Source organism: Sycon ciliatum, chromosome 1, assembly GCF_964019385.1.
Source record: "Sycon ciliatum chromosome 1, ocSycCili1.1, whole genome shotgun sequence".
NCBI lineage: Eukaryota > Metazoa > Porifera > Calcarea > Leucosolenida > Sycettidae > Sycon > Sycon ciliatum.
In genome coordinates, this window is record NC_088643.1 from 87,669,633 (window position 1) to 87,682,538 (window position 12,906).

Below are 12,906 nucleotides of genomic sequence, written 5' to 3' on the forward strand. Positions count from 1 at the left end.
TACAAAGTGCAAGAGAGGACAGACACACCAACATGGCCCATTACCACCCGTCATTTACCAGCTAAAGCAATATCGGCAGCTGATACATGATGCGTGGCAGAGGCTCCTCTGTCAACTCCAAAATCCATATCAATAGTTGTGAGACAACAAGGATACAGGTTCCCCAAACCCTGCTATATGTACTGGTAACTCCCGCCACAGCCTAATGATACAGAAAGACAGAAATCATGTGTACTTACAGCATCCGTATCCATATTCATCAGCTTCTCCTTGGGAAACCTAAGCAACAGCGATGGGACAAAGAGCATTTCAAAATTGGCTGCCAAGCAGAGGACATCACAAGAAGGAGAGTGGTGACAAAGTCATTGTGGTGAATTTCTGCTCTATGTTACCAGAACGCGACGCAAAGAATGCCGGGAACACTCCCAACGTAACGTATAGGACACCTGTTCTTCTCTATCTTCACGTAAAGAAATCAAATGGAATGAGTGCTGGACATTTCCCGTTTCAAATTTAGGCAGATTTCTCCCTGGTACCCAGCAGATCCGTACGCATTTTCTTTGCATGAGCCACAATATAGAGAAACTAATCTCCTCGTAGAAATCTGGACCCAAACACTTGAAGCCGTAGACTCTAACCCAGACACCTGTTCACTACATGATTGCTCTACGTTTTTCGTGTAGAGCAGAAGCTCACTATTGGCCAGCAAAACTTACCGCTGCGAGACGAGTGACTCCACAGCCTTTCTAGCTTTGGACCTCCTCTTCTGAGGAACATTATCCAGTCCCTACAAGACAAGATCAAGCAACAGACATGACTCAATAACACCCACACCCCACACCCACCTATCCACCCACCAACACAGTGCAGTTGAAAAGCACCAAAAAATGCCGAAAGGCCATTAAACTCACTGATGCACCGGCCTGGCAAAGAGTGATGAAGCACACCGGATTACAAAAACCCTCCCAAGGCTGAACAGTGGTATACTTGCACGATTGGTCCTTGATTGATTCTTCGCAGTCAGTTCAATGCGCACAATCATGTATGTGTATTTAGTGTTGCCTGAGGATGATTGCTTAGCTTGAATCTTGGAATTGCAACACATCGCTCTGACTTCTGTGTATGCTGTACATGTACATGACTAATGATTAATGAACATGCACAATGGTTGAAGTTTTTTAAAGTTTTAAAAGAAAGCATATCTGTACAGAAGTGTAGACTACTCGCACTAACCTGAACTGCGAATGTGCATGCTGGCACACCTTGAGCAATCAAACAACTCAGACATGTCTCCGCATAGGAGCTCAGCTTACAGCAGTCAGCATGCAGCACGAAAAGAATGGTGTCGGCAACCTACACAAAGCACACGTACGGTGAAGCATTAGACATAATACCTCGCCAGCCAGGGCCGAAACCTACTAGAGACCTATTGAAGGCATCTTGTCATGTCTGTGCAAGCTGGTGGTGGTGATGTTCTTCGCACATTCTCATCAGCCAGCTCGAACTGAATAGCACAGTAACACACTGCTTAAAATCCTTACAACACCAACACGTAAACAATACGTTCATGTGCAAAGCTATTGAAAGAATAGGAACTTTCATTCCAGGTAGCAATTTCCAGCAAAGAGCGAAGCCATGGTGTATATTGAGTACATGCACTGTGACTCACCTTGCCTGCATCCAGTAGTGCATAGAGATTACCAGGTGGACAGTGCATGAAACTGAAGCGTCTCTTCAGCCGTGGAATTCTGAACAACCCGAGAAAGCACACAGGCATACTGTCATGAATAAACTGCTGCGCAAGTACTGCATATGACATTCTGCAGTAAAGGTAACTCAAGTCAATAGGTGTCACCATTGTACACACCCGCCCTGCCCTCTTCCATACCATGGATCTAGCATCAAGTGACAGTACATGTATGTAGTCATCATCATTTTCATGTGGTGCAAACAATATGGATGATCAGAATTTCTGGGTTGCAAGTTTCCCAAGATCACCATTGGAGCAAATTGCCAACCATTCTCCTCCATAGCCTATGCATTGGGCCAACGTACTCCTGGAGAAACGTTTGAAAACAGTTACCTTGAACTTACACAGCAGTAGCAACGTATGGCCGCCGTTCAGTGGCAACCGTGTCCGGGTCACTGGAACACAACCTTCGAATAACATCACCGCCATCCACACGGCTGTCCAACGGAACTACAAGCTAGAAGCGAGCAAAAAAGAATGAGACCAGGGAACGGGTTGTTGACTTGTACCTACAGGATACAGCAACTCATCTCACTTCACTGACAAAGACGTTAAAATTACTAGTAAGATGCCAAGTGAACAGTTTCCTCGGGGACAGTAATACCGAGAAGTAGGACACACTTCAGGCTCTTGAATAACATCTTGAAATGTTCACTAGTATTTGGTATGTATACCAAGATACCAAGTAAGTGTATAACAATAACCGAGGAGCAGAGGAGGTTCGAGACAAAGTGGACCACTTCCCAATAATACTCATCGTGACCATGGTGAACTACAATGGACAAAGTGTGTTGCATGCCAATCTCCAGTCCTCACATACCTAATGAGTATAAGAGTCAATGATATTAGTTATAGGCAGGATCATCCACAAGTAAACAAGCTTCATGTACGAAATCACAGCTTACTGTCTAGCCATGTTACACTGCATCACGGACGAAAATGCATTCGCATTTTAAAAGCTTCTTTTCCCTTACCACAGCATGAGGAGGTGCATCACAGACACCACGGCCTCGCCTCTCTGTCAGCAAAGCATCGCGCTTCAGGCGCCGGATTTGCTTCAACTGTGAGCCAGGTGAACACACAGACACCAACACGCATGCACACAGACACACATGCACACAAACACACATGTCTCACGTGTGAGTATGCACACACACACACACACACACACACACACACACACACACACACACACACACACACACGCACACACATGCACACACATGCGCACACACACGTGCACACACACACACACATGCGCGCACACACAAACAAAACACGTGTCATACTGCGGTAGAGGCCCTGAGCCAGCTCCTGAGGAGTGGTGCAGCCGCAGGTCACTTACAGGGTCGATCACTTCCCCACACCCAATTTCAGTACCATCGGAGGATGGTACTACCTCTGTCAGACGACGATGATTCATGGACACTGGTCTCATCAACCAAGCCCCGATGTGCAAAGAAGGTGTACTTTGCAGGTAACCTCAAGGCAGGTACCACGGAAGAGGAGCTCACCTCCTACATACAGAAATGAGTGGCCACTACCGGGTGCCAGCTGGCTGTTCATGCAGCCAGACCATTCCAGCAAGATCATAGCGGCCGCCCTCTTGAGCTTGTATCTGCGCACATCATGATCAACTCCACCGACAGCCAATACCTACTCTCACAACACTTCTGGCCAGGACGTGTTTACTGCCGTCCATGGAAATTTGACACGGTCTCCCAGCCGGAGGAGAGATCATCCACTGGTACTGGGTAACTGGGGCCATCATTTGCGTGATTACATCGTGGCAAAGAAAGCAGCAACTCGACCAACATCAGCCGGTTCTGTATAGTCACGCATGAGTGCATCGCCACCCACGAACGCCAGCACTGGCGACAAGCAACCAGTACAGACTTTGGCAGTTTCCGTCAAAAACCGCAACGTGCCAAATGAAAGTCACTACACCGATGAATGCCAAAAGTACAAAACTGTAGAAACCAGACGCCAGCCAATCCAGGGTCGGTGTTTCATTTGTTTCCGTGACAACCACATGGCTCCAGATTGTCCCAACCCCTGGGCTTGTGCGCACTGCCAAAAGAAAACTCACCACCGCAGTCTGTATCCTACCAAGTTTGGCACCGGCCAACCAAAACAACAACAACTATCACAACAAACAACCAAAGCACACACAAGTGTCACAGCTACCGGTACTACATGTAACAGCCAGCAACAAGATAGAGTCATCTTCCAAACTGCCGTTGCAACTATTGGTGGTGATACCACTACCCAGCCTGCGAGGCGCCGGTATGATACTGGGTCGTCGCAGTCGTTCATCACGCATGATGCACAGCAGGCGCTTATAAAACGCGCTGCAAATGGTTCCGAAAACATTGCCATGGCTAGGTTTGGTGACAGTACGCGCAATGTTGTCTGTCTCCCGTGCGTGCAGCTCACTGTCGGGTGTGCCGATGGCTCCACTGTTACAGTCCCAGCAAACGTAGTCGACAACATCACATTTAATATACAACGCTTTCCTCTCGACTACAACAAATATCCTGCTCTGAATTCGGTGAATCTTGCTGAGCCCATGCCTCTTGAAACAGAGAGCGTGGTTGTCCACGTTTTGATTGGAAATGATCACTACCATCAACTCATTGGCCCTCAAGTCTTACCTATTACCGATAATCTCGTGCCTGTCGAAACCAAGTTTGGGCTATATTCCGTCTGGCAAAGTGTTTGGTGAATCGTGTGTCGCGGTCGCAGCTCGTCACAGATGTCGCATGTCACGTCGCAAAAAGTCGTATTGTGAATCGGCCTTACCTCTTACCCCATCGATCACATCAAACCCCACAAAAATCAGTTTTACATAAAAACACTGGGTGTACAGAAAACTACCGCAAAGTGCATTTTAGGAGAAGAGCCACATGCCTACAATAGAACCAGCTCAATGCATACTACTTGCGCTTGCCAGCAATGTTACGGCAAAGAACTTTGAAAGAAGCAAACTCATTCGTACATGGCTAATATGAGCATAACGGACTACGATACCTGATTGCGTTTTTGAAGTCTGGATAGCTCTGTGTTGCCTTTCTTTGCCAAACTCTTAGCACTGACACGTCCTGCAGTTGAGCACGCATGAACAAAAGCACAAAAGGATCATCATTACAGAATGCACTTGCTGTGCATAAGGTACCGAAGTTCACATGTGTTATGCCCTGGGTCTGGCTACTTTGTTAGCCTCATAAAACCGTGTACGAAGAGGTGGTCAAGGGTCAGAGATGTTGTCCACTGTGAGCACAAGAGTCTTGTTTTCTGTTTTGTTTGTTTCTTATTGGTGCTGTTCTCTTCAATTTCATTCTACATTGCTTCTCCATATTTTATCTTCCTGCCCCATGTTCTCCTTCCTCACAAAGTACATTCAGCTGCTTGCAAGGTGAGCATACCCAGCTTGATGCAGGCAACCGAAGTTGGTAACGGTATGTGCATTCCACCGCTTGTCTATCTCCCTCTGAGATGTTAGCTGTCTGATATGTGGTGTAAGGCACCACTTGGTCTCTCCAGCACACTTTGCAAGGAGTGTACTCGACAGACAAAAGGGAGGGGGGGGGGGGGAGAGACAACTATGGAGTGGACTTGACATAGAACTAACCGGCAGTGTTCATTTCTTCACCCTTGCTCCATCTATCTTCCCTTTCTTCTGCTGTATTCCCATACCACCAATGTGCCTGCTCCCTCAAATTCAACTCCAATGGCGTACATGTACTGCAACATCATTGAAGCCGAGACCTCCAGTTGAATGGGACAGTACAATGTACATGACTGCAGTGATCATCACTGTCCTACTGCATTTACCTCTCCTATGCGGGCTGACTGTGCTAAATTTGTCGTTCCTTCGTAAATATATCTAAACTACGTGCAGTTCGCCCAGTGAACACTAAAACTGTCCTTTGAGTTAGACCATCAAATAAAAATGTGCAACGAACATTACGAGCATGCAGTCTATGAATAGCAATTACATTTTAAAACAACTTATAATAACGGTCGTAAAATAGCAATGAAAACTATCAATTGTGCACTCATAACCATGTATATAAACAATTACAATGAAACAATTCCAGAACGTTTTCGTGTGACTATCATCCCGTTCTGGAATTGTTTCATTTTAATTGTTTATATACATGGTTATGAGTGCACAATTGATATTTTTCATTGCTATTTTACGACTGTTGTCTCCTCGTCGGTTATTTATAATAACGGTGTTGATCGAACTATGTGAAACGCACAGCAAATACAATGACATAGGAGACAATGAAAAACTGTACATGTACCAGTAAAAAAAACAGAACAAGGAGTACGAACTACGAACCTTTCACAGATGTTTCCACTGCACCCTTTGACCGATGCTTTCCAGTCTTGTGAGACTTATTCTGCTGCTTCAGCGAGCCTGGTTTGTGTGCCGAAGACATGATTGACGACAACCAAAGGCCTACAGGCACCAACTAGAGATCAGACATGACTGCAAATTCAAAGAGGAACACGAAAATGTTCAGGAATAATTATTATTTCTGGAGTCAAAACTCCAAGCTGATTTGCACGTTTCTCGACTCCATATCTGTTGCCCTTGGTGATACCTTTCGGGATTTCCCCGATGTGTAATCGTTCAAGTTTCAAATCGAAATGCAACATCGTGAAGGTATAAAAATAAGCAACGAAGCCGTAGATGTACCACAACTTCGTCGTTTGGAAAGGCGAAGCCATACCGAATAAAACAATTGTGCTGTCCATGCTTCTGTAGACGTACTACTGTTCTCTGTGAGCATGGCCGAAGGAAGAAGAAAGGGTCCCATGGAACATAAGAAAACTCCGAAAAAACCTGCTGGAGAGCAGGTACATCGGGCTGCACAACGAACTCCTGTTGCTGAGCCTATCTTTGTGGAATATCTGTCACCAGCCGTGCTAGAGACAGGCCTCAAGAAGAGCGACGATGATGAAGATAGGATTTGGAGTGGTGAAATTCGTGTAAACTCGAAGAACTACCGTGAGGCCTTTGTTACAGATCCAGAGGGTGGAGTTGACATCTTGTTTCCTTCCTTGGAGGCAAGAAATCGTGCACTGGATGGCGATGTGGTGGCCTTTAAATACTACCCTAGTGCTGTATTTCAAACCGTGGAAAAAAAGCTGAGTTCCATGAAGATTAGTGCGGATGGCTCTAAAGTTCACACCGACACAACTGAGTTTCTTCAGAAGCGTGCTCATGTTGTTGGGATAATTGAGCCGCGCCACACTCGCAGGGCGATTGGTATCATTACACAGTATGACAAGGCCACAAAGACCGCACGTCTATCACCAATTGACCACCGTATACCACGCATCTCCTTACCGTTAGAGCAATGTCCGGATGATCTGACGAGAAGCTTCTCCAAGTATAAAAGCATGCTTTTCTCGGCACGTATCCTGGACTGGCCTGCGGTGTCGGATGTCGCAAACGGTGAAATGATCAATCAACTTGGTGTGCGAGGTGACTTGGCTGTGGAATCAGCAGCCATTTTGGAATTCCAGTGCATAAATGACCAAGATTTTGCAGAGGATGTGGTAGCATGTCTGCCCGATGACACGTACACCATAGCTGATGAGGATCTGTCCAAGCGCCGCGATCTTCGGCAAGATCTTTGCTTCACGATTGACCCAGACACAGCTCGAGACATGGATGATGCCATTCATTGCAAGGCACTCGAAGATGGAAATGTGGAAGTGGGTGTTCACATTGCTGATGTTACACACTTTGTCAAGGCCGGGACACCGCTGGATGCAGAGGCGGCAGTGCGTTGTACAAGTACATATTTGGTGGAGAGAATGGTCCCCATGTTGCCACACCAGCTGTCCAGTGACCTCTGCAGCCTGCGTGCGCACGAAGATCGACTAGCAGTGTCAGTGGTCTGGAAGCTCTCGCCAAAAGCTACAATCCTTGACGAATGGATGGGCCGTAGTGTTATCCACTCCCGTGCAAAGCTTAGTTATCGTGTGGCACAGGAGGTTCTGGATGATCCTGAAAAGGAGTGGACTGCAGAGTACTTGGGCACGGATGAGAAGAATGTTCGCCCAATCTGCGAAGCGCTGTGTTTGGTTTCTGACGTTACGAAGCGCCTTCGAGAGCGACGAGCAGAGAAAGGCTTCCTCGCTATCCGCAACAATGACAGGCTGTCTTTTGCACTGGATGACAAATCTCCTATCGGCTGCCAGCCACCAAGCAGTTATGGTACGCAGCGTCTGATTGAGGAACTCATGCTGCTAGCTAACATCTCTGTGGCAGGTGAGTTGCATCGCAGGCGTCCCAACACTGCTGTACTGCGCAAGCACCCTGCTCCTTTTCCGCTGAAGCTGCAGGAAATGGAGACATTTGCCAGGCAAGTTGGACTGCAGTTTGATTGCTCATCTGTCCAGGCTCTACAGAAGAGCTTGAGTGAGATTCCGGATGGCGCTGGTGAGGCAGGTATGCATCGGCTAGTGATATGTCAGAAGCTCCTGCAAGCATTCAAGCCTGCAATGTATTACACACTTGCAGCTGCGCCAACGGAAGGCTGGTCTCAGCCCCACTATGCGCTGAATGAAGTGTTGTACACACACTTCACGTCTCCGATTCGCCGTTATGCGGATGTTCTTGTTCACCGTCAGTTACTTGCTTATCTTGATGGCATACCTGAGGTGGAGATGAGCGAAAAGGATCAGCTTATGGCAGTTGTATCTCGATGTAATGAGATGCGTATGAGGGCGCGCAATGCCGGTGAGGACAGCAACACACTCTACTTTGCTGCGTTTGTTCGCCATGCGGGACCGCTGGTTGAGGAGGCAGTGATCACCGACGTGCTTGATCGTAGTGTGGATTTGATGCTACTAACATATCCCGGTGCCTTTCGCGTCCACTGCAATAGTCTGCCTTTGAGTGAGTTTACCTTCTCTCCTGATGGTCCATCACTTACTGTACACTGGAAGGCTGCTGATGGCGGCGGCAGAGATGAGAGTCCAGCTGCGGCAGCGGCTGCCAGGTCTCAGCCCGGTGACGGTGTGATGCAGCTGCGCCTGTTTATGAAGGTGAAAGTTGTTGTCAGGTGCGAGGAGCGACAAGGCAACCCGCTGTGTGTAGCTGTGTACCTGCAGGCACCAGCGGGTTGCTCCACCGAGTATGGCCGTCCACCTGATGCACATGCCCATGCCGTCATGCCAGGCAAGAAAGGCAAAGGACACAAGTAACACATTGTTGCAGGCACATAGAGCCATCAGCTTGTTTCTCCGATCCATCTGTAACTGGTGGTCGAGGATTGAAACGATGTGGATATGCACTACATTGCTGTTCTCAAAGACAAAGCAACATCACTAGCTGCATACCATGCTGGCAACGTGATCCTTTTGAAGCTCTCATTTTCGAATTTTTAGAAACATTTCTGTGAAATACCCACCGCATGCAGTCACATACTCCGTTCAAATTCTACAATACACACTTCAGATGTAGTGTATGATTGTGTTTCATATCTGAGGCATAATCTGAATGATAGGGCAACGATGACAGGATGAATACAGTCAACACCCCAATAAGAACATATGTAGGCTAGAACTTAGAACCTTGCAATAGTATGAAATAATTTACATGTACTGTATCATGCAAATCACTTTTTTAAATTCACAAATCGAAGCTCTATATGACTTGTAGTTGAGCATTTGCTCGTCTATTTTATGGTTTTACACGCTGTATGTGCAATGTTCTGTCTTGTAGCAATGCGGCAGGTCATTATTATTCTTGGGCTTGTCCCTACATCTTCCTGCTCAGGACAAGTCTGCTCTGGCAGGGCCGACTCTTGTCAACTCAACGCATCGCCTTCGTTTTGTTGCATGACGGTGTTCTAGAGTGAAACTCATATGTTAGCAGTGGTATTGAGTCTATTGACTATTGAGCAATTGGCGCCTGCCTGTGCCTTGTATCCTTTTCAGCTGTTGAAGATGGAGTACATACTGTTTGGGTCGCACAATACCCCGTAGTTCATGATATGTCCACATGCATGAGAGCATGGTTGAACATATCGATAATGGTCAAACGGAGCTTAGCAGTGTGTGTGGCACATCATTTATAGGGAGTGTAAAGGCTCAGTGCTGCTATAACCCGAAGTTAGCCGGGATGCTTCCCAATACTGATCCACGCATAGTGTCGCCATTGCAGACAATAAGTCAGATTTCTGGCTGGCGGAGTCTTGACTCCTTGTCAGCATTCTTTGCGTGCTCCTGCAAACGAGCCATCATTTTCGTCTGGTATTTCTCCGGTGTCTCAGCATTGCCAGTCATCCAATAGTACAAATCCCATTCATTATTAGCACCTTCGTTGATGATGTGATCATAGTCATTCAGCTCATCTGCACTCATCTTCGCCAAGTATTTGGAAGCAAACGTTCCCAGCAGCAAATCGTTCTCCAGGATGCCACGCTTTCTACTCTGATAGAGCAAACGCGAGCGCTTCTGCTCAACACTCTCGCCAGGCCTTTCCACAAATCGTGTGGCACTTGATGAAACTTGCTGGCTCATGCAGCGTTGCTGAGGCATACATCTAGATGTGCGTAGTAAGGAGAATGCTGCTTGCCTTAGAAGAGACATGGCCACAATTCTTCTGAGTTTTCTGCTGTCTACTACAGTTTGTTCCTGTTCTTCAGCCTTTCAGGTAGTTTTTGGTTGTTCTGTGTTGGGATTTGGGAAGACTTGAAAAAGTGTTCAATCTCTTTGATCTTGCGCTTGTTTATGACGTAATAAATTGCATCATGCATGTACTTTCCTTCGGCACCATAGCAACCACTTGAAATAGTGCAGCGCGTTTTGGCACGCAAAGAAGCTGCACTGATCGGTCTTGTTTCCAGGAGTAGGTCTACGACTTACGAGTGGCTATCGCATTTTTAGGTGAGCGAATTCAGAGACAGATAGAGTGTCTCTGCGCTTTGCCTGTGGATAGTTTAGCCTTTACGCTTTAGGGTTTCCCTCAGGCAAGTCTCTGAGACACTGCGAGAGCGTCAGTATTTTGCCGAGTCAGATACACGCAACTGAAGTCCAATCGAGTCTGTGATGTCCAGACAGCCCTCACTGATTTGCTCCGGCCCGCTCTGCCTAGTCTGCTGAGTCTGACGTGTGCTCACAGAGCATGTAGGCCGCAGTGAGTACATGAGATGGTGGCTGCATGCCCGCTGCACAATGGCTGAGCGACAAGAAGATTTTGATGCAATGGATGCTCGTCTCCAAGAGCTAGCTGCAGAATCACGAGTCCTGTAAGAGAGACCATCCCTGTCTCAGTGACAGGCTCAGCCATTATTACCTTGCCATTTGCTCAGTCTTTAGTCTTTACCATTACATGTGCTGCTTATCAGCTTTAGCCATTCATACAGACATGCATTGGAAGGATGCTCCAGAAGTACAAGTAACTTATAACGGACACTAGTACTTATCACCAGACACGCACACCTAATTGACACGTCCCGCACCCGGCTGTAGAACCAGTCCAGTCACTAAAGCGTTTGTAGTCGCAACATCATGAACCTGGGCACGACTTAGTGTCCACACTATTGTATACCTCATTGGATTCAGTACTGATTCATCGTCACAATGTGGGATGACTGAAATGTAGTCGCAGCGGCGGTGGAACCGGTCCGGTTGCGGGTCAGGCCATGGTCAGACTAACTGTTATTCTTACTCAATGGGGAGTATTGCACTCAGGGGCGTCGGAACTAGTGCGGCAGGTGCGGCCAAAGCCGCACCAATAATTTCATCTTAGGATTTTTGAAACAATGGAATATGGGCCATCTGGGCCCGATTGCCGTAACAATTTCCCGGGGGAGGACCCCCTGGATCCCCTCCCTTTCATGGCCGCACCAATGTCGAATGCCTTCCGACGTCCCTGGCACTGGCACTGGCACTGGCACTGGCTGTATTATACCTTTTGACAGCAGAATGACTGTGTAGCTCAGATATGAATCAGTTATGATGCATAGAGCTGGAGATGCGTTCTCCTATTTAATATACTGACACTGGTCATGGCCCGTGGGGCCATCAATCCGGGCTCGTACCAGCCCTTCAGAGCTGACTCCGGGCCTGTTATGATAGGCTCTTCAAAAGAATGGTGAATAATCCCAAGGAGGGGGTAGTATATTATAACCCCTATTTCAAATCCTAAGCAAAATAAAAGAAATGAGAAAAGAAATGTCCTCCCCGGCCGGGAATCGAACCCGGGTCTTCCGCGTGACAGGCGGAGATACTTACCACTATACTACCGAGGATTGACTGAACATCCTTTTTGAAAGAATGGAATTGATGCAGCGGCCATGATAGTGAAGACAGCACATCACAATACGGAGGACACACTGTATCAAGAGTACTCTTGACTGTATGGATAACAGTGTTCCTGACAGCAACCAGAGACCGGTTGGTAGAGTCCCGGTCCTGCGACCCTATGCAGTCACTCACGAACACGGTTTCCATACAGTGTGTCCTCTGGCACTGCCTTGTGCTGTCATCACCATACCTAGTGATCTATCAAGCAGGGCTCACATTTAACATATCACCGGCACTTCGAAGGACATGTACTGAGTATGTGTAGGGCCCACTGATTCAACCAGTGACAATTCATCCAGCAGGAGTCATGCCTAACTAAGACAGCGTTCTGCATACTGTATAGTGTATATACCGTAAAGTACCGTTGATCCGCCCCCTATCTAATTCCCGCCCCCTGTCGATTTTCTACCTGTGAAGCGACTTCGGCGTATACAACGAAATACGATGTTGAACCGACGCATGCACTGCTGTACAAAATACGTGCCAAACCAGGATGGAAATGTGCACAACCCAGCACACAGAGTCTGATCCTCTACGTTGTTGTACATCGTACTGCACTTGACAGCCTTGATCTACTGTAAAAGCCATTATTCTAACGAGGCGCCTATATAACGATTTCCCCAAATTGACTGGTTTACGTGTACTGTCAGACCTCGCATAACCGCACACATCCGTTTTCCACAAAAATATCCGGATAGGCGAGGGAACCGGATAACCGAACACTGTTTATGTTGGATGCATCACGTATGCTGTAAATGTGTAACCAGATATTTTCTTCCGGATGGCGAGGGATCCGGATAAAAGAGGACCGGATAAGC

General features: G+C 47.2%; 4 protein-coding genes and 1 non-coding gene across 5 annotated transcripts in view; 2 read left to right on the forward strand and 3 right to left on the reverse strand.

Annotated features, from left to right (window-relative positions):
- The window catches only part of LOC135806177 (pre-rRNA-processing protein TSR1 homolog), an 18,199-nt gene extending 11,910 nt beyond the window's left edge, over positions 1-6,289 (reverse strand). Inside the window, exons 1-8 of the mRNA XM_065320331.1 lie at positions 6,099-6,289; positions 4,781-4,851; positions 2,725-2,811; positions 2,095-2,207; positions 1,670-1,748; positions 1,234-1,353; positions 717-787; positions 240-279 (exon numbers count right to left, since the gene is read on the reverse strand). Of these exons, the coding sequence (XP_065176403.1) occupies positions 240-279; positions 717-787; positions 1,234-1,353; positions 1,670-1,748; positions 2,095-2,207; positions 2,725-2,811; positions 4,781-4,851; positions 6,099-6,198 (681 nt within the window). The 5' untranslated portion in view covers positions 6,199-6,289. The remainder of the gene's footprint in view (positions 1-239; positions 280-716; positions 788-1,233; positions 1,354-1,669; positions 1,749-2,094; positions 2,208-2,724; positions 2,812-4,780; positions 4,852-6,098) is intronic.
- A 129-nt stretch (positions 6,290-6,418) lies between these two features.
- LOC135806180 (DIS3-like exonuclease 2) lies at positions 6,419-9,705 on the forward strand. Its single transcript, XM_065320332.1, has one exon. It carries the CDS (start codon positions 6,551-6,553, stop codon positions 8,978-8,980), a length of 2,430 nt encoding a protein of 809 aa, XP_065176404.1. The 5' UTR covers positions 6,419-6,550; the 3' UTR covers positions 8,981-9,705.
- A 244-nt stretch (positions 9,706-9,949) lies between these two features.
- On the reverse strand, positions 9,950-10,369 carry LOC135808524 (succinate dehydrogenase assembly factor 2-A, mitochondrial-like). Its single transcript, XM_065321725.1, has one exon. It carries the CDS (start codon positions 10,367-10,369, stop codon positions 9,950-9,952), a length of 420 nt encoding a protein of 139 aa, XP_065177797.1.
- Positions 10,370-10,611: 242 nt separating this feature from the next.
- The window catches only part of LOC135806182 (uncharacterized), a 7,606-nt gene continuing 5,311 nt past the window's right edge, over positions 10,612-12,906 (forward strand). Inside the window, exon 1 of the mRNA XM_065320336.1 lies at positions 10,612-11,028. Coding sequence (XP_065176408.1) covers positions 10,925-11,028 — 104 coding nt within the window. The 5' untranslated portion in view covers positions 10,612-10,924. The remainder of the gene's footprint in view (positions 11,029-12,906) is intronic.
- Trnad-guc (transfer RNA aspartic acid (anticodon GUC)) lies at positions 11,962-12,033 on the reverse strand. Its single transcript has one exon. It is a non-coding gene; the product is annotated as a tRNA-Asp (tRNA).

Coding starts and splice junctions, on each gene's coding strand:
- LOC135806180 (XM_065320332.1), top strand. CDS start 6,551: ATGGCCGAAGGAAGAAGAAAGGGTCCCATGGAACATAAGAAAACTCCG.
- LOC135808524 (XM_065321725.1), bottom strand. CDS start 10,369: ATGTCTCTTCTAAGGCAAGCAGCATTCTCCTTACTACGCACATCTAGA.